This window comes from Battus philenor, unplaced genomic scaffold (genome assembly GCF_028537555.1).
Source record: "Battus philenor isolate CCGP_79_NKW_IND1 unplaced genomic scaffold, ilBatPhil1.0.hap1 SCAF_23, whole genome shotgun sequence".
Classification (NCBI taxonomy): Eukaryota; Metazoa; Arthropoda; class Insecta; order Lepidoptera; family Papilionidae; genus Battus; species Battus philenor.
Window position 1 is genome coordinate 10,970,664 of NW_027181686.1, and position 20,562 is coordinate 10,991,225.

Below are 20,562 nucleotides of genomic sequence, written 5' to 3' on the forward strand. Positions count from 1 at the left end.
AGTCACTGGTTCATTCATATGCAACCAAAGATCATGGCTCTTGACTCCATCAACTATAATGCTGCTGATACCGCTATACTGTGCTTTAAGAGCATTAGCCTCGCCATAGATATTGGCGGTGGATTGAAAGAACGGAGCAGTTGATACTCCTCCTTTTTTTACGGAACAACTGTTTCGGTAAAACTATAGCTGTCTCGTTTACTTGCGTTATGACATATTTAAATATAGAACACAAAACTTGTACGACAGAACACAAGACCGAAATAATAATTATTTGACATATTGATTTTTTTGCAACATTAATGCAACTTATGAATTTTCTATCTAAAAAAGCCTTATCTACTATAGTACAAATTAATTATTCTTTTGTTTTTTTTTGGGGGGGGGGGGAGATCTACTTCTTCTATGTGGGATCCCTACACTCTAAAACCCCCTCCGTGATCATACTCTGCACTGGTAAGAGACTGCGGTAGTTCCATTTGGAAGTCGACAAAGTCCGTCTTTTTTTTACCTCAGTCCAAGGAGTGCATTGTTAATATGATCCCTGAAACCATCGTTTTACTGTCACAATGGTGTGAGATTACGTCAATCTATTATCCGGAATGAAGACCTGACAACGGAAGACGACGGATGAGGCAGTGTCCACCTTGCGGTTGGATGTCTTACACTGCGCTAGCTGATCCATGATCTCAACTCTAGAATTTTAATGCCTCAGTGGTTATTTACTAATAAAACATAATTTTTGATATAAAAGACATGGTATTCGGGAGTTATAATGGGCGGGTAAATGGTAAAAATTCTATAATTTTCAGGTCTATTAATGTTTTTCGTGGCAACCTACTCACTGCTTGGTTTCTACTTGTTTTCCGAGCACATCGACAACGGTCACTTTAAGACAATCAGCGACTCCTTCGTCAGCATGTTCGTCTTACTAACCACCGCAAAGTGAGTAAATGAATAAAGAATTATCAGAAGAAAATATCGTTTACGCTGAACATATTTTAACATAGAAAAAGATTTGTTATTCCACATCAACAGTGTACGACAAAAAACAAAGATTAGGGTAGTTTGATAAGGAACCTTTATAAGCAGATCAATTAAGAGAAAAGGTTGTATATTTAAGGGTTAAATCTAATATATAAAATGCTCGTGTCACGGTGTTCGAACTTGAACTCCTCCGAAACGGATTGACCGATTTTTAGCAAATTTTACATGCGTATTCAGTATGTCTGAGAATCGGCTACTATCTATTTTCCATACCCCTAAGTGATAAGGGTGGTCCACCCCTAAATTTAATTTTTAATTTTTTTAGACAATTTTTTTTGGTTTTTATTTTATTATGATACAGCATACAAAAATACACACAAACCTAAATTTTCACCCCTCTACGATCAACCCTTATCTTACATTTGTTAATTAAAAACTAATTTTTTTTGCAAAACAACGTTTGCGGGATCAGCTAGTAATATATAATATACATGAAGCACTTTTGTATCGACAAAATTTTCTAGATATCAGTTTTAATATATATGGCAGATCCTATATAAAAATCAATGGTTTCAGAAAAAATAAGGTTCTATTGCTTTTTACTTTACTGGTGACCATGAATGTCTTCAAGTTGTTGCTCGTCTTCCTGTAGATATGTCCGAAACATACAAGCATTTGTTTGAAGCAGATTATAAAGAGCTTAGTAGTGTTATTAGTGGCATTTTCTCAATATGTTTTTTTTGTAGAGGCAACATTCCGTCATCGCCATCGAAAAGGTGAATTTCACAGAAATATAATTGTTCATTTATGTCGGTAAAATACGGGCGAAGTTCAAATGAATATACAAACTTCTACTTCGGACTTCGTGTTGTTACTACTTGACCTATCTGCCCTAGTAAGAATTCTGCACTGTGACAACCCTGTCAGAATCAATTTTATTTCTGTGGAATTCACCTTTTATATGTGCTGCTGATGATGACGTAATGTTTTTTTTTTTCAAAAAATGACAATGTTAACAAATGTGCTGTATAACTCTTGCTAACTTTTCAGCCCATTTTATCATTATCAGTATTATTTCAGTCAAAGGACTTTTACTACTTCAATAAATTACGTAATGACAGTGTAGTAGAAAAACATGTTAAATTTCAACTTATTGACCTGTCACATTCCTATAGAAGAAATAAATTAATGTAACATTTCCAGAGTGATTATACAGGATGATTAGAAATAGGCGTACAAGCTTAATTTTATTGACAAATAAGCTAAACATACACCCACTTTTAATATTTTTCACCTATAACTGATCATCTCGTGTTAAAGCTCGACTATAATATGACTATAATGTGTTATTTTTTTAATTCTCTTTCCAGTTTCCCTGATGTGATGATGCCTTCATACGCCAAATCGAAGTGGTACGCCTTATTCTTCATACTTTACATCATCACGGTTCTCTACGTGCTCATGAACTTGGTGAGTAATAAGCTAATTTCTCTTTTTTCCACTTCCCATATTATTAATAAATTCTACTTTCTGTTGCGTTAATAAAGTTGCTGAAAGCATTCTTTTTCAACATGGAAACAAGCGAAATATAATTAGCCATGTTAAAATATGGTTTTTAAAGATTGATACTACGAAGTCACAACAACTACCCTTGTCGAATTTTCATCGTCATTGCATTGACTACAAAGTGTAAGGATATGCATAAAAATATAGACAGTCATTAATTGAATTGTCATCATTCCGTCTGACGTGCACTCCCCCCCCCCCTTGACGACGTAATAATGTCATCAGTCCATCTTGGATGGATGTCTTACTCTGCGCTTGCTGGTCCATGGTCTCTATGCCAAACTCAAGCGTTTGTCAGGTGGTGATATGTCGGTTATTTTCGTTGGTCTCCAATTTTCCTCATTTCGTAGAGAAATTCTATTTAAAGCCTTCATGAAGCTACTGTAAGGTTGGCCAATATAGCTCAATAAGTCATCAATTTGAAATCATCATCTTCATATCTGCTCATAAAAGTCCAAAGCTAAGCTTGAGTCTTCTCCAAAGATGGCTACGGTGACCGGCCCTGCGCTGCCAGGGATCATTGAATTCCCGCCACTTGTTCTCTGTCGTCAATCTCAAGATAGGAAGAAGATGAGATTGACAATACATACCTTATTCTTGTTACAGATGTTGGCCGTAGTATACGAGACGTTTACTCGAATAGAGCGAGAGAAGTGTCGGGCGTTGCTTCTACATAGAAGAGTGGCCGCACGCCGCGCCTTTCGGCTCCTCGTGTCCCGTAGGGCTCCGCGGGCAGTGAGACTACGTCACTTCGCCGGCCTATTACGTCATTATGCGCCCCACTACAGTAAGATATTTATTATTTTAATATTAATTTTAATAATAATATTATAATATTACCTAAAGCTATTTACATATATGTTTACGCTCTAACTTAAGTAGAGGATATATGTACATTTATACAAATGCAACAGTCTCTTGTGGTATAGTTCCGACTCCAAAGAATACTAATAAAATCTCTCGTAACTGATGGCCGTAGTGATCAAAAGGTTTTCAAGTGGTAACCACGAACTGGTGGACGTGGCGCGGGTAGGCCACTAGGCGGACCTACAACATAGTTAATCGAACGGGGTCGGCAGAGGACAGATCCCACTCGGAGACGTCACCGTCAGCGCAGGGACGCGCCTCGCGACGGCTCTCCGGTGAATGGTGCTCCCCAACCGTAAACGGGGCCTTCGGAGTCGCGAGAGTTTAGGGTGGGGGTCCTAAACTTCCACTAGCTTCGGCGACTCTGAGGCGGACGACGTTTCGGGGGTAGCGTATACACGCATACCCCAGGACGGGCTATCGAAAATAGCACGGCGCGAGGGAAGACCGCGTGGCGATCCCTTACCGGGAGATACCGCGGTCCCCCGTATAGCGCAGAGGGCGATCACCGGGATCTTTAAAATTATACAATTTTCAACATATGCAAAACACAACAAATCAAAATAAATTGACGCTTAAGTTTCCGCTGCCATCCTTGAACGTGAAGGCATCTTCTAATGCAGCGGTGAATAGTTGAACTTAAAATCAAATTATTCTTTATTCGCAGGTGGTCTTGATGTGTACCTGATGTTCAAGCAGTTGAACCAGTCGGGCTCCGGGGGGCTGTCGCGTGCTGAGTTTGCCAACGTGTATGAAGTGTTTGCGTTACGTTGGGCACCGCAAGCAGGCCGAGCGCCCTGGTACTCCGCCTCCGCGTTGGAGCCCATTGGCCGAGCGGCAGCCGCCGCCGTGCGGTGGCCTTACTTCGAGTACCTCATATGTAAGATATTAACTATCATGTACGGGACAGATTAATTAGTGTCGTTAGAATAGCACATTTTTCCAGATCTTGGAGTCATAGCATACATATAGCCAAGATCGCAAGGGCGCAAGACTAATCACTATGGCGATTTTAGAGGGAGGTTTTTGCCTTGCAGTTGACGTCTATCGTTTGATTTGGTGATGAGGATGAGAACTTAGCTGGAACCTTAAAGTTCTGGAGAGCAGCAACAGACTGACAATCACAGCGTTGGACATCCTTCCACAAAGAGAGGAGGATGCAGAATACATATTGGAAATCTTTGGAGAGGGAGGGGGAGGCCTATGTCCAGCGGTGAACCTCCTGTAGCTGAAATGATTAAGGGGTTCATGAAGTCGCTAGCTTAGTTCTCCTATCGTAAATGTGGGTGATCAAGATCTCAAGCCATTCTCTCCATACTGGACAAGTCACTCCATAGACGTCTTTCTTCCGTAGTCTGGCCGTAATATTTCTTTTTCTAAATGTTATAAAGACATTACTGCGGTACCCATATTTCCATGGCATCGATATTTCGTTTTCCTTATTTACTGTCCATGTTTCTGCGACAAAAAGCAACACTGAAATCACTAACAGCCTTTATTGCTTTTCTAATGTTGTCTTTTTTATCTGATTTACACTGCTGACATAGTGTTATCTGAAAATTACTGGGGTACGTGATGACAGGTGCAGAGGGCTAATCCTAGAACCTCTCCCTGGGAAGACTCGTCTCAGGCTGCAGCATACTAGTATTTTACCGGATTGGGAGGTCGAGCTCTTAAATCGCTTAGGCAGACGCTCCATGACTCCTTGACCTCGGCTGTCACTTGTTGACACTATTGATTGGTTGATAAATTCTGACCCAAAGGCATCTGGGAGGGGCGAACCTCGACTCGGACTCGGTTATCTGATTCTTTTAATGTCACAATTTTTTAAGTTAGTTTGATGTCTTATTTATTATTGTATTTATAATTATGTAATATACTGTATTAATTATATGTATATAAGAATAAATGTATGTTTTGTCTGTTTCCATACTATGGTTGTCCGTTTATAAGACCACCCATTATACTTTTGTCTTTACTATCATGCATCTATGTATATATTTTCGTATTTTACACATAAAAATAAATATTATTTGCCAGATTCCCTGATCATCGGTAACGGTGTGTCGATGGTGTTGCGCGTGTGCGAGGCGGCTGGTGACCTGCAAGACAGCGCTCGACTGCTTTGCGCCTCCTGGGACACTTGGCTCTTCCTTACATGTAAGACTACCTTCGTCTGGATTATATAAGGCATTTTATTTACAGATGAATACAGGATGATTAGTAGTTAATTTTTAAAGCTATAGACTTTTACAACTATTTCCATTTCACCCAGTATAAAGTGATCATTCTGGAATAGGTTACATTATTTTTTTTAATTGAAATACGTAAGGCCAATAACTAGTGGCAGTACAGTCTGTAGGAACAGATAGAAAACAATAATCAGTTTTAATATAATATAATTGGAATGCTGAAAATGCTGTTTCTTACTATATTTTCATCGTTTTTTCGTTTTTATATAGGATGTACCATATATTCATTGATAACAAATGAGCTATATATTTACCCCTTTGCAGCGTTTACACATTAAATCATTCAGCCCTGTATAGTTCGTGACCTTGAGTCGTTCATAGAGTATAAATTGACGATTAAGGCTTTAATCAACAAATTGAAAAAGACCATAAACATTTTCTTGTACATTGATAGAAGTAATTTGAGATTTGTTTACAAGAGGAATAACATTTAGATTTATAAATCGAATAGATTGAAATACCTTTTTCATTACGTTATTTATTATTTCTAAAACCATTAATTTTTGGATTCGGTCTACCATACAATAATAGACAAAAAATGACTCACACATTCACCCCTTTCAAGCTTTTACAGTACCCAGCGATAAACATCGCATTTCGACCTTTGAAAAGAGACAATCGGCTAATTTCGGCTACGGATAGCGCTATCTCTGTCGCACGAAATACAAACAGTCCGGTATCTATTAGAAGCTGTTAAAACAAGTATCATTTGCTTCTTTTGATAATTATTTTTATTTTTTGTATAAAACACAACAATTTTTCTGTAAACGGTGGCTTTAGGTGGAGTTAAAATAAAATAAGAAAGCATGTTCATATTATGCTTACGTAATTAATTATTTGGGAAAATTACTGTAGATAAAATACTGTAGATAATAAGCACCATTATACCTATTGTTAAAATGAGACATTGTAATAAAAATAATAATGATTCTATTTCTCAGTTACATCCATTTCACTATCTGTGCTTTTAACAACAAAAATATAATAAAATAAAAATCACGATCAAAAGACGCAAACGATACTTGTTTTAACAGCTCCTAATAGATACCGGACAGTTTGTTTCGTGCGACAGAGATAGCGCTCTACGTACCCGACATTAGCCGATTGTCTCTTTCCAAAGGTCGATGTGCAATATTTATCGTCGGGTACTGTACACCTATAAACAATTTTCCTTTTCAGTGTTCCTCCTCGAGGCGGCACTGCGAATGATGGCATCAGGTCTGCCCTCGTATCTGGAGAGCGGCTGGAACGTGTTCGACTTGAGCGTGACACTGCTTGCTCTGGTCGGCGCTGTATTGCTTAGCATCGCTCCCAAACTCTTCATCGTGGTTATGTTCAGGCCTTTGCGGTAAGAATAAGATCTTTTTGTCCGCAGAACCAAGTTACAGCACCACTGCCTAAATGGCTTGGTTACAACTTGATTGAATACGTTGTTGAAAAAGCATGTAATAGTAGTCTTATGTTTACAATAATTGATAAAAAAAATGTTCAAATAATTCTCTGTTTTCCCTAGATGTCTCTTAATTACAATTTATTAAGCGAATCTGTAATTTTTTTTATGAACCATAATTTAAATTGAAAAGAAAATTTTTAAAGCCTTTGAGAAAGGAGTTCGATACTATATATAAACTTTTTCACTTTTAATTAATTTTAAATTCAGTGTCCTATTCTATTTTTATTATCTGTATCTTCTGGAAAGGAAATCTCACTGGAAAAGAAAGGTCGGCGACGATGAGGTCCCAACCCCTTGCGGTGGTCCCATTAAGTCGGACAGTACCCTTAGGCTGACTCAAATAGCGTTAGAAAGTCTGCCACAAACATGATGAAAGATGTCGTGACTACCATCAATAATATAAGTGAAAAATATTTGTCCACAATTCATTTACCTTTATGTTAAGGATTGTAGCAACTACTAGAAATAAAGTTGAATATCATTTTGGTGTAGATTAATGCGTCTTTACAAGTTGAAAAAGCGGTACCGCGACGTATTCGGTACACTCGTGCTGCTATCTCCGCTGATGTCCTCCGCGGGCTGCGTGATGCTGGTCATGTATTACTTCTTCGCGATCGTGGGCATGGAACTCTTCGCGGGCTACGACCTCAAGAACTGCTGCGTGTGAGTTCATCATCATTTTTGACTTACCTTCATCCATCTATCTTATTTATAATTAAATCTTTTATATTTTACTCCAGCAATACAACCGTGGAAGACTTCTACAAATACTCGGAGAACAGTTCCACGGCGCTCGGCTATTACTACCTGAACAACTTCGAGAATATTCTAACGAGCGGTGTGTCGCTGTTCGAGCTGACGGTGGTGAACAACTGGTTCATTCTGATGAACGCCTACGCTACCGTCGCGGGTCAATTCAGCAGGATATATTTCATGGTATGTATTATTTTAGTTCAGTTTAAGATCAGCTTGATGGGCGGGCCGAAGCTCCGAAACATCTTGTCCAAAATACCACAATTTCTGAAGACGAAGGTTTTAGACCAGTGTGTTGCTGATGACTTATGAATCCAAGGCCTGGTCGAGCTGTAAGAAGGCTATATTAGGAATTTCGCTGCAAATTCGAATCAGAAATGAGATCTGCAGAAGAGCCACAGTTATTGATATAGTTCGAAGAATTGCTGATTAAAGGCAATGGGCTTTGTATTGCGAATGCAAGCGATAACTGTTGAGGTTGAAAGGTTCTGGATTAGTAATCACAAGCTGGTAGACGTGGTGTGTATAGACCCCCCACTGGACCTGGATAATCAAGCAGCTCCTTGCTGTAGGCGTCTATGTATGCTGCGCTTGCCGGGACGCAGTATCCACTCCGGGACCTTAAGGTGTTGTGGCCATTTGTTCTGTGGGCTATGTGGCCTGCTAGCTGCCACTCGAGCTTGCCAATCAACTGGGCAATGATGGTTAATTTCATTCACCTACGGTTCTCCTTACAGTGTAAAATATCAATGGATTTCGTTTTTGCTTTCAGGTGTTTTACCTGTTCACAATGGTCGTACTTACGATTGTCGTGGCAAGCGTGTTGGAAGCGTTCCGTTTTAGGATACAATACAAACGAAGCACCACAAAAAGGGATGGTAAGTGGGCGTTCTTTTTTCAAACCAATGGGACAAGTTATACAGGATGATAAGTTATAGATGTAGAAGCTTTAAAATAGTTAATGTGTAGCTCATTTGTCAGAAAAACGTTATAGATCTTTTACACCAATTTCCCAATAAACTTATATAAATTGATCACTCTGAAATATGTTACATTATTTTTTTTTCTATTGTAATGCGATATGCCAATAACTTCTGACAGTACAAAGTCTACAGATAATAAACAATTATTAATTTTAATATGTAGTAATCCGAATTTTAAAAATATTGATATTAATTATTTTCAAAACAGTAGATTCTGGGATAGGGTGTACTGTACATAAATTGACAGCGAATGTGCTATACATTCAGCTCTGCAACCAATAACATCATATACATTGCACATAACTGGTTTATTACATATTCTTCAAAAACGCCTTTGAAATTGCTCCCCCAAGCATCTATCAGGGTTTGGCATGATAATGTGTATTAAAGGATAAAACATTCATTGTCAACTTATTATCTATTTTATTTCTGACTCTACTTCGTAAAGTGTTATAGTAGAGGAGAAGATGCAGGAAGAAACTCGATAACAACATATCTTTTAATAATGATAAATTAGTCCTTATTAGTTCTTCAATGACACTCACTGAAACTATATTAAAACTCTGTAGATATTATAGTTGTGGGTAAACAGAAAAATACTCAGAATGATGAGGATACATAGAGTATTCAATGACAATGTTCCAGGAAGTAGTGGGGATAATAAGAACAAAGATATTTTGAATACAATTAAAGTCTAGAAGCTCATAAGCCATCTTATAATGTGTATGGTAACAGGATAGGTGGTTCCAAAGATGCCCAAAACCAAGAAAAATTACTTGATCGGCCAAAAAACCATCAATCTTTTACATGTTCAGGAAAGGGGAAGGATAAAATTGTTATTATTATAAGGCTTGATGCAAAAATTTTAAATGTGTAATGTATACCTAAACATCACCATATCCGTAGCTGCGGTGGTATTATTACCAATGTAATTGCTATAAAATAAGTTTAATTTCAGAGGAAAAGTTACTTCATGAAGAAGTCCACACAAACTGGGAGGAAGCTCAACGTCTTGGAGCCAGCGGTGACCTGGCTGATGAGTTAAGGACTTTCCTGCCACCTGGGGTTAGTCAAATATACTTTGTATTGTAATCACCCTTTTTGTAAGGAGTTGAAACTTCCATTATCACATATCAAACATCCTAGATTCTTCACAATATAGATCTGGATATGATTGATGTAATAATTACCTTTTCTAGGTGGATGTAACCTTCATAGGTTCACGACCTCGTACAAAAGAGGTCCTTCAAAGGCGTATGTACCAGACTGACATACAGAAGTGGCTAGCAGAAGAAGATGAAAGTGAAGGTAATTTAAATCTAAACTTAATACAACTTGAATTCTTATTTTTCTTACTACAATTCATTTAACCCATTCTTAAACTATTTAATAATAAAAATTAAATTTTAAATACATAAGAGTTATCAGTTTTAGTAGTTATCCAAAATCACAAATAACCACAAGCAGTAAATCAAAGAATATTTTCATACTTAAATCAGAAAAAATTATACACAAGGAAAATAATTACTTTTAAAATATGTCTTCTAATTCTATAGATAACAAGTGTGTAGCATAATCTAGTATACTGCAATATGGACCGCAGTGTCATAAGAAGATATGGCATCTAAGACACATGCTGGGCCTAGTATAGACACCAGTGTTAACTTTGCAGTATATAAAAAAATCCTTCATTGTGTTGATGAAGGAAACTTAAGCAAACATATGACTTTGATAAAAAAGTAAGGTGAAATTGTCATTAAAAATCTCAGAATCCATTAGGAACATAGGTAATTTCCTGTGTTCATAGGACTATGTATTTGCCAAGCATCTGTTTGTCAAAAATTGGAACATCATTTGGCTTAGGTATCAATGGCATACTGCATTGGTTCTTTATGACTTTTTTTTGCCAAAAACTCAACCGATATTGGTCCAAAAGCTTGTGTTTGCCAGATTTTTCTCCGTGTGCTTTCTGGGTATGTAACAAACTCAAAAAGCCACTGCGAGAAACACCATTGAGGAAATAAAAACTGAATCGAAGATAGTCTCGAAGACTAAAAAGTGCATTTAATTGGACGGGGATTACTTTGAAGGGTGAAATCAATTCGGAAGAAAAAATTAAGAAATTTCATTTTATAACCAAATTCCTTTTTTTTTTATCACAGTATTATACATTTTACAACTGTATTCATTTCTTGAAATATTGCATTAGTATGTATTTGCAACACAATTAGTGAGAATCAACCGTCCCTATGTTTATTTATATCTTTGTACCTAATAAAAATAAAAAAAGTTAACAAAGTATACTGGCAATTTAGTGTCATTAATAAATTTCGTGACCTGGTTTAAAGCCTTAACAGCCATCTGCGCGCTATGCCTATTGTCTCTCTAATTTGTCCAATCCCCTAAGCTATGTTAGTTAATTTCGTTACTGTATATAAATAAAACATAAAACAACTTGCGTCAACGAATACACTTAATGCACCTTTCAGACCTACCTCCATCGACTACAGTGACCTCAAGCGAGGATCCACTCGCGCCGCCACTCATCCAACAGCCGGACGTTGAGAACAACCACCAGATCAGAGCTGGTTACCAGTTGTAGGACATGATATTACTCGCCCTTCACAACAGACTCGTTTCACTATGGGAGACATTTAAATCGTTATGATAAAATATAATCCATTGGATGAGTGATTTTATATTCTCAGTTGTGTGGGACGGAAAGTGACTTGACTATGGAACTGGTTTATAAGTGTTCGTGTTTTGTTGGTAAGTTATTCTTTTAAAACTGTCAACTTATGTCAACAAAAATGCTGCCAGAATTATCGACATAATGTTGGATTTTTTAAAAAACAAACGCTAAATTAATTTATTTGAATTATGTAGTCATTAATAAATCTCTACATTAATCATAAATTATAAACTATGTAGACAAATATCTTTGTGCAATATTTTTATTGTATGTCTACTAGCAAATAACGAAAAATTAGCTGACTTCATGACTTTAACAATGCTAATGTGACTGTCAAACACCGAACTTCAGCTACATAGAATAAAAAAAAATTATGACGAAATTAACGAACTGTTTTGACAGATAAGGTATGTGTATTTTATGCTTAAAAATATAATAATTCTTTCGTATTTTATCTATGCTCAAGATCGGTAGTGGCAATTGATATCTTTTTACCATTTACGGTAGAATTACGCGGCAACATTATATGGTCGTTATATTAAAACGCTTATGCCTTAGAAATATTAATAATAACATCTGTGATAGAGAAGTATGTAAGCAAAGCTTGACCAATTTCTTTTATTTATTACTTAGTTAAGAAAAAATAACTTTTATTTTATTTAACTACATTTTTAAAATTTTCGTTAACTATTTACTAATGAGATTATTTTCTGGTTGTTATTTTTACCAAAGTTCAATTTAAATGATGAGCGATTATTATTGAAGTTATGATTTTTTTAATACATCTCGGTTGATAATTTATTATTTTATTTTCCATTTATTATCAAAAATGGCAACTTTGTAACAGCGTAGCGAAATTTTGATGTTAGGTGATGTGAGAATAATATTAGGATGTACTTGTATTTTACTGCATAAGGCCTCTAGAAGTGTGGACTTAAAGTAAAGTACATAGTATGTTAAACATCGTGAAAAAAATAGATCTCATTTTTATATATCAGCGTATCTTAATCTTTTTGATAAGTGAAACTCTATTTTAGTAGTCACATTTATTGTGGACACCTTGGTTTGTTTCACTAGTAAGCTTGTAATATAAAATTCTGCAAATGGATTATATGCAACAAAAAAATCGATTTCTTTTAAAAAAAATATTTACTTAAAGTAATTTTAAATTAAGAAAAAAGTTCTCAAAACAACTTAAATTTATATTGACAGTATTTTTATATTTTAAATTGAACGAGATTTGTGTTTTTATTTTTGTTTTATTTTTTTGTGAAAATAACGTAACTTTTGCGGAACCCCTCAATGATTTCCACGGCATCCCAGGGTTACAAAACAGTTTAAGAAACGCTGCTATAGGTTCTCATGGATTAAAAAGATTTAGATTTCCCGCCATAAAACTAATGACACAATCAATTTGTTTCCAATTTCCGTTATAACTTGCCATTTATAAATACATGTCAAAGCATTAGCATGTTTTACATTAAAATTTATCTATACTTCACTACAATTTATATATTCTGTATTTTAACGTTATTTCGGTGAATGTTTATTTGTATACTAAAGGATATTCAATATAGACCATAAACATGATAGTTATGAACATTCTTTTTTCAATTTTATTTTGCATATCTCTAACAGAACTAAGACAATTATAAATGGCTAATGTGTTGTAGTAAAAATACCAAATAGTTTCAAGTAAAATATGAATGTGTATTATATATATGAATGTCTATCTATTTATAACTTACTATATATTGCTATATCTCTTTGTTCAAGACTATTTATTTTCAAATGATATTTATGTTAACTCAAGGTGTCAATATTTTAAATCCATTTCTTTTTTTAAATGTGTCTTATCATTTATATTTTTTTAAATAGGTCGTTTCAAACACCATTAATTGTTACAGAGTAATTTTTTTCTCCAAAATTACATTAATTTATTCATTAATTTTAGACAATGATCATTTTTTTCACATATTAATTCGAAAATATTTTCACAGGTAATATTATTTTAAAAAAAATATTGAAGCATTATAGCCCCTGATCTTTACAGATTAATTTGATTGTTAATTACGTCGCATTCCTTTAAAAGTATTACCATATAAAATAATTGATATTAAAATATAAAATCAGTATAACAGACGGTTAAGTCGGTTGAAAAGATAATACTTATAGGGTTAGATAAATGGTGCTTATGCATGTGTAATGGATTTGCTAGATTGTAACGAAAGAATAAGTAGAAATAATTACATAGTTAAAAATAAATTTAATTACACGCTGGACAGGCTTAATACTAGAAAATGCGCAACTGATCCCATTTGTAAGATATAATAAGGTAAGAACGCGTTTACATTTCTTTCGCGACTGATTCTTAGATTTTTTTGTTGAATTTGAACCTTTTTTTATTTATAAAATCTGTCTTTTGGATCATTTTGCGTTTTTTAATCTGTGCCTTGGTGTGTTTCTCGAATAATGATGGCACTTATATAGGAAAAAAGATAAAAATTCATACGTACGCATACTTATATTTCTCTCTCATTTCTCAATACAATCGTCTCTATCTTTCTTTTTCGACGGCTTCGACTCTGTTTGGCGAATAAGTTCAATGATATCTATACTGTTAAATAAAACCATAAAAAAAATTTGTGCAAAAATAATTTTAGTACATTTACATTTGTATTGAAATTTGATTACAATCCTAGTTTAGTAATTATTAAAACACACAATTAACGGCAAATTTATAATCACTGCCGCAGTTTGAAAATCATTTTTTAAATGTAAATAATACCTTTTATTTATAACGTAAAACCTGTTACATAAAACCTATGGTATTGCATTTCAGAATTTCTGATTATGGATCAAGGTCACATGATTTTAAACATTGTAAAATATGGTAATTAATCTTATATAATAAATAGTAAACCTGTTATCCTCGCACTCGAAATATTAGAGTAGTTTTAAAAAGAAGAAAAATATAGTGAGGAATACATACTTAATTAAAAGTACCTTTTAGTTTTTACGGATATTGTAAAATGCATGTAGGTAACTTTTAGTTTTTACGGAAATGCATGTATCTAATGCTGTTGTGGGCAAAATATACTGTTTCTGATTTATTATCTACAATCAAACTTTTGTTATATTTCATTCCATTAGCAAACATTCTTACCCTTAGATCTAAAGTTTTGTGCATAAAAATATATTTTGTTAATTCTATTACGCAATTTGAAATTATATGATTTTTATGTACATTTTTTATCTGTGAAAATGATAATTTATGCATCTTTTTGACGTTAACGAAATAGATCGAATATTAAGATTTACAATGGCTAAGACAGGGATGATCAACGCGCGGCCCGTCAGATATTTCTAAAATTAAATTTGTTTTATCGATTATCTCTTATCAATATATTGTTATTAAATTAATTATAATAAAATGGTAGTACGTACTAAAACGAAACAATAAAAAATTACCATTCATCAATTACGGTCTATATTCAGCTTGTGTCGAAAAAAGAGTGAAATATTTCATTTCAAATTTCAAGTAATTTCGTTTTTCTGTTCCATTCTTGTTTGTTTATATATTTTGCATTAAGATTTGAGCGTGAAATCTTTTAACTATATTTTTTAAATTCTGTTTGTTAAAAATATGTGATAAGTTATATGCGACCCGCCAAAAAAAAATTGTCCCGTTGATTAAAAAGGTTACTCACCCGTGGGCTAAGACTTTATTGAAAAATATTATATATTATGTTGGAGTCTCTTCACAACTGTTTTATATGTCGACACAATCACATTATCGTCTGGCATTGACATCCCGGGTCTTTTTTGAATAGAAATATAGGAGCTAGGCACTATGTCGACGTCGGCGGAACAGGAGATGTCACACGCCAGAGCGCACTATATTCACCTGGGATGAAAGAGAGCGCTCTACAGTACTTCTAGCCACGTGACCTTGGTTAATATATATATATTTATACTTTGGATCAAGTCGTGGTAACCAATGTGAAATTCTTCCCAGGACCAGTAATTTTTGATGAACAACATGAAGTCCAAAATAAAAGTGTGTGTTTATTGATCAAGCTTATCCCATAATAAAACCAATTCTTAAAACTATGAAAACAATATTGAACTTATAAAAACAGACAGCCAATCACAAGGCGAAAAATACTATAGAGCGCCCTCTTTCGCCTGATGTAAATATAGAACGCTTTTGTGTGGGATTCCCCTAATTGATGCGTCGCTGACAATGACATATTGTAGTTCCTATAGAATTAGACAGATTAAAAACGAACGCATCTAAATATTTATTATCTTATTTAAAAATAAATAATGTGGCTTCCAAAAATAGAAATGCTTTGTTAAGCCACGTAATGGTTTAGCAAATGGTATTAAGGAAAATAATATTAACACCTTTATTTGTCTTCTAATCTTAAAGATAATTGATGAAATTTGCAGCAAGGTATGATTGATACAATAACTTTAATATGAATGTAGTGATAATAGTTCGTAAATCATGTCACAAAACAAATTAGAAATCATGAAGAATGATCTCCGAAGAGATATAATGTTAGAACCTTTTTCGTTAGCCGGGAACAAATTTAATTTAAATCAATTAAATATTTACTATGAAATTTTACTATTGTTTAAAACTGTTTCTGATAGCATATTCCACTGTATTTTTCTTTTGATAAAAAGAGACTTTTTTATCATTTTATTTACGATAGACTTGTGATTTTTCAATAAATCCAAAAAATAGAGCAAATTGCTTGAAACAATATTTTTCCATATGATTATAAGAAATGTGGTTGAATTACATATTTAGCAGTTCTTTGCTGCCGGCTAACGGAAAAGTACCAATGATATTAAAATATGGGGGGACCTGAAAGTAATGTCGCTTCTGTCGACATATATACAGAAAAACCGATTAATTTTACCGCTCCGGCATTGATTTTGTATACTAGATTCCAAAAGGTTGCTGATAACAAAGGTGAATATATTGTTGATTAGAAATAAAAACTTGTTAAATGTGTAGTCGTGTGAATTTAACTTAAGAAAGCGACATTACTTTCCGGTTCCTCTAATATATTAAATACCACTCATTTACTGATTATTATTAAATGATTTAATAATGTAATGATGTTATTATATTATTTGAACAAGGCCGAATGTGTGTTGTACAAAAGCATAGTTCTTATGGCTAGCTATGATGTAAGGAATGTAAAGTGCCTTTAGCCGGAATAACAACTCCATTTGTCATTTTAGGTAGAATGTTTTATTTTGTTATTAATTAACATTACGTAAATTATTTTGAGATTTATTTAATTTATATAACAGTATTAAAATGTCTTTTGAATTATTTATTGTATAATTTATTTTAATTTACACATGTTCGAATTATAGCATAACAATGTCCAAACATAGTGAAATAAATTAATTGAATAAATGTTTTATTATTTCTTTTTGTACCAACCTATAGTATAACAGTATTTTTCAACCTTTTACATGCCACCTCAGCCTTTCAAAAATATTTACGGCACCCTTTGTAACAAATATAATTTGTAATAAATATAATGTTAAAGTGAAAGGGTTAAATTAGTATCAAGTATACTATCCAATTGCCACCTTAACAATCAAATTGCCCCCCTGTAGGGTGTGGGCCGCATGTTGGGAGACACTTGTAGAATATACCTGATATAGGAGATTCTAACTAAGAAAGGAACTCCTATCTGGAGGTTTCTTGGGAGCTTAAGTTCGAGTAATTAATTACCATATTTGACTTAGACGTTTTGTCCATGTTATGCAAATGCTTCATAAAAGAATCACCTGTGTCTAATATAATCAAGCGTTACCTCGCAGAAGTCCATCCTTACTAAGAAAGGGACCAATATATAGCTACTTCCGCTATGCAGTAGTCAGTAAGCGAGTGACCTCCGTCCGTCACCGCCCCGCCATTTATATGCTTTTTATGGACTTGGTGTTTAGCATTGGTCGGTCTAAAATTTTATGAGAATGCCCCGTGGAGGGGTGATACACTTGTGGAGTAGATTAACGGCGGTAGTTGTGTTTCGCATTGTTCACCGCGAATTTTTCAGCGGGCTGGAGGGCGGTGCACTTTTGCACGACTACTGCTGCATAGCGTAAGTAGCTATATTAGTCCCTTTCTTAGTTAGGATGGACTTCCTGCGAGGTAACGTCTGATTCTATTAGTCACAGGTGATTCTTTCATGAAGCAGAACATGGACATGTCATCTAAGTAAAATATGACAATTAATTACTCGAACTAACGCTCCCAGGAAACCTTTGAACTTATTTACTATTAAAACAATCAGAAAGGAGAAGTTCCGTAGAAAAATAAATAACACAGACGCAGCTCGAAGAACTGCTCGTTTTAAGTGGCAGTGAATGAGTTACATTAAGTTTACGTGCATTCCTCGTACAATCGGTGGCAGTGGCCGGAAGGTTCTGGCGAAGATAAGGTGGACCCTGTGTGAGTAGTAGTAAAGATCGAGGTGAGTCACTGGGTGCAGGCATAGCAATACTGATCATTTGGCAATTTCTGGAGGAGGCGTATCTCCAGGGGGACTCAATTTGCAGACATGATGGTGACTTAAATGGTTTACGCTGGTATCCTCATTGTTAATAACTTACTGTCTCTTTAACATATAGATATATATCTACAAAAAATAATAAGAGAAAATGTATGCTTTCTATATGCATTCTATTAAGTCAAAAGTTAGTCTAGTTCGGACTATGCTAGTAGTTTAGTCGAGTAGCGAGTAATTTAGTAGCTAATATACTAGCTTTTGAACATAGATCGGTCGCACCTTTTCGAGTAGTTTATGAGTGAAAGGTTTTGAAAGACGAATACCTTGCAACGCAATAAAGTATGTAAAATTGTTAAGCTAATTTGTGTTATTATTAAAAAAAACCTATGGGTACTAAAACTATATATATATAAAATATACTTTCCATAACAATCAATTGAATACAGGGTGTCGGCAAATAAAATTAAGTCTGTTCTCTGCACTCGAATTTTATTTTTAACTCCAAGAGACAGTCTCTTAAAGTCTAACGAGGCTTTAAGTTGCTAGATTTAGTCACAATCATCATCATCAGTAACTACAGTACAGACAAGACTGAATAAAAGTGAATTTAAGGACTGAAAAAAAATAAACCACTTAATAAAAGAATTTATCAGTTTATTCATACTTTACACCATTAAACTTATATCTACTAACATTAATTTATAATAATAGATCTGGAATATTGACAGCACAGTACAGCAGTATAAATATTGAATATATACCAAATATTTTATTTTTATTTTTAGACGTTGTAAATGTCGTGGTAGTGCTGCGGTATAAGACAGACTCTTGCGATCGTTCATGGGTTCGATTCCCGGGGAAAAATCTTATTTCACAGTGCGATCGCCAACCCGCCTCCCAAGGGTAGCGATTATAGTATATCCCCCCGTATTTCTGGGGGGAGGTCTATTTATTGCAGCGGGCTATATACTATCGTATGAAACGATAGCCATTGTAAGTAATTTCTTACCTTGCTAACGACATTTAATGACACTATAAGAATCTGTGAAAGATTTTCATCTATTACGTATCCATTGAAATTTAGTTAAATTTTGCTGGTACAAAAAAGCGAAACAAAAAAATAAATGGTATGATAAAACGAAATTAAAATTCTGTATCGAAAATTTGATTTTTTTTTATTAATAATCAGCAAGAGGTTTAATATTCAAAGACATATATGTCCAAAGTTATAACAGAAAAGTTTTTTTTATTAAAAACATTCTTAATTTAAAACATTTGCTTCGAAATTTAAAAATTCAAAACGACATTAAGAAGTCGTATCTATAATATTCATCTAAATTTACTTTCGACAAATATATCTTCGATTATCCTATTTCTATTGTAATTTTTTTATTATATTTCATTGTAAATAATGTTTTTAATAGTTTTGGTTTGTTTGTGACGCCATATTATACATATACTGCATTGCACTGTCGAATTGGAATGATAAAATGTTAATTAAACCTCAACACATTCCATGCCATGCGGGGCGTATACGACACCCGCTGCACTTTCCGTTCAGGCCTTTTGCAGTTCTCATTTAAAAACAAAGGTCGAATAAAGATAACTTCACGTATTCGCGTACGTAATGCATATTAAAATTTATAACATTTTACCGCTAATTATAGCTTTGCAGTATTGAAAAAGTGTAAAGCATGCGTCTTAAACGACTTTTTTATTTTAAATTTTAAAGTGTGGGTCGTATACGCCCCGCGCCGCCTGAATGGAAAATCTACATAAATTGACGTGGCATGGAACGTGTTAATAAATATTATAGCTAAAGGTTCTATTATAAAATAATTTATCCATCATGTCATCCAAATTGCACTATAATACTATTGTACTTATCTATTATGTTTAAATGTGAACTATTTGAATTTCAATTCATATTGTTTTTTTAATGAAATCACCCTGTATAGGTAAGAATGAAACGATACGAATCAATACAAGTTCTTACTCGATGCTTTTTCCGATGCTTTTGTATCGATAATTCTTTGAATTTATATTTTTTCTTGACTCGCGCTGAAGGCGCTTTTAGCATCAGATCTCTTTTAAGGTATCGAAGCTAGAAGGCTCACAGAGAAGCATCGACTTGGGTCGCTACATATAAAAATTGGGAGGCCGCAGAGTTCATAGATCGCTTCGGCAAAGGCTCCCATGAGGGTACCTTCACGTAGGCTATCACTCATCTATTAGTATTCCGACTTAAGAGTGCCCAAGAGGGTCGAACCACGACTTGGTGGGTCGAAATGGCAGAAGAAATTCCAGCAACCAAACTGTCTGGAATAATCGGGTATTGACGAGCCTTGAGATACACAAGCCGGATTTGACGCCGAGGACTTGATTTTCGAACGGCTGCGAAATATTTTGTATGATGCCTGTCTTAGGTAATCGGTAGTCCGGACTCAAGCGCATGTTCCGGTCT

The 20,562-nt window shown here is 34.5% G+C and overlaps 1 protein-coding gene across 1 annotated transcript in view; it reads left to right on the plus strand.

Moving 5' to 3' along the window:
- Positions 1-11,780, plus strand: part of LOC137924192 (two pore channel protein 1-like) — a 31,965-nt gene extending 20,185 nt beyond the window's left edge. The window contains exons 6-17 of the mRNA XM_068767555.1: positions 813-945; positions 2,358-2,457; positions 3,160-3,340; positions 4,088-4,300; positions 5,461-5,580; positions 6,852-7,020; positions 7,618-7,788; positions 7,866-8,061; positions 8,651-8,756; positions 9,820-9,926; positions 10,061-10,169; positions 11,351-11,780. Of these exons, the coding sequence (XP_068623656.1) occupies positions 813-945; positions 2,358-2,457; positions 3,160-3,340; positions 4,088-4,300; positions 5,461-5,580; positions 6,852-7,020; positions 7,618-7,788; positions 7,866-8,061; positions 8,651-8,756; positions 9,820-9,926; positions 10,061-10,169; positions 11,351-11,463 (1,718 nt within the window). The 3' untranslated portion in view covers positions 11,464-11,780. The remainder of the gene's footprint in view (positions 1-812; positions 946-2,357; positions 2,458-3,159; positions 3,341-4,087; positions 4,301-5,460; positions 5,581-6,851; positions 7,021-7,617; positions 7,789-7,865; positions 8,062-8,650; positions 8,757-9,819; positions 9,927-10,060; positions 10,170-11,350) is intronic.
- Positions 11,781-20,562: the final 8,782 nt, after the last annotated feature.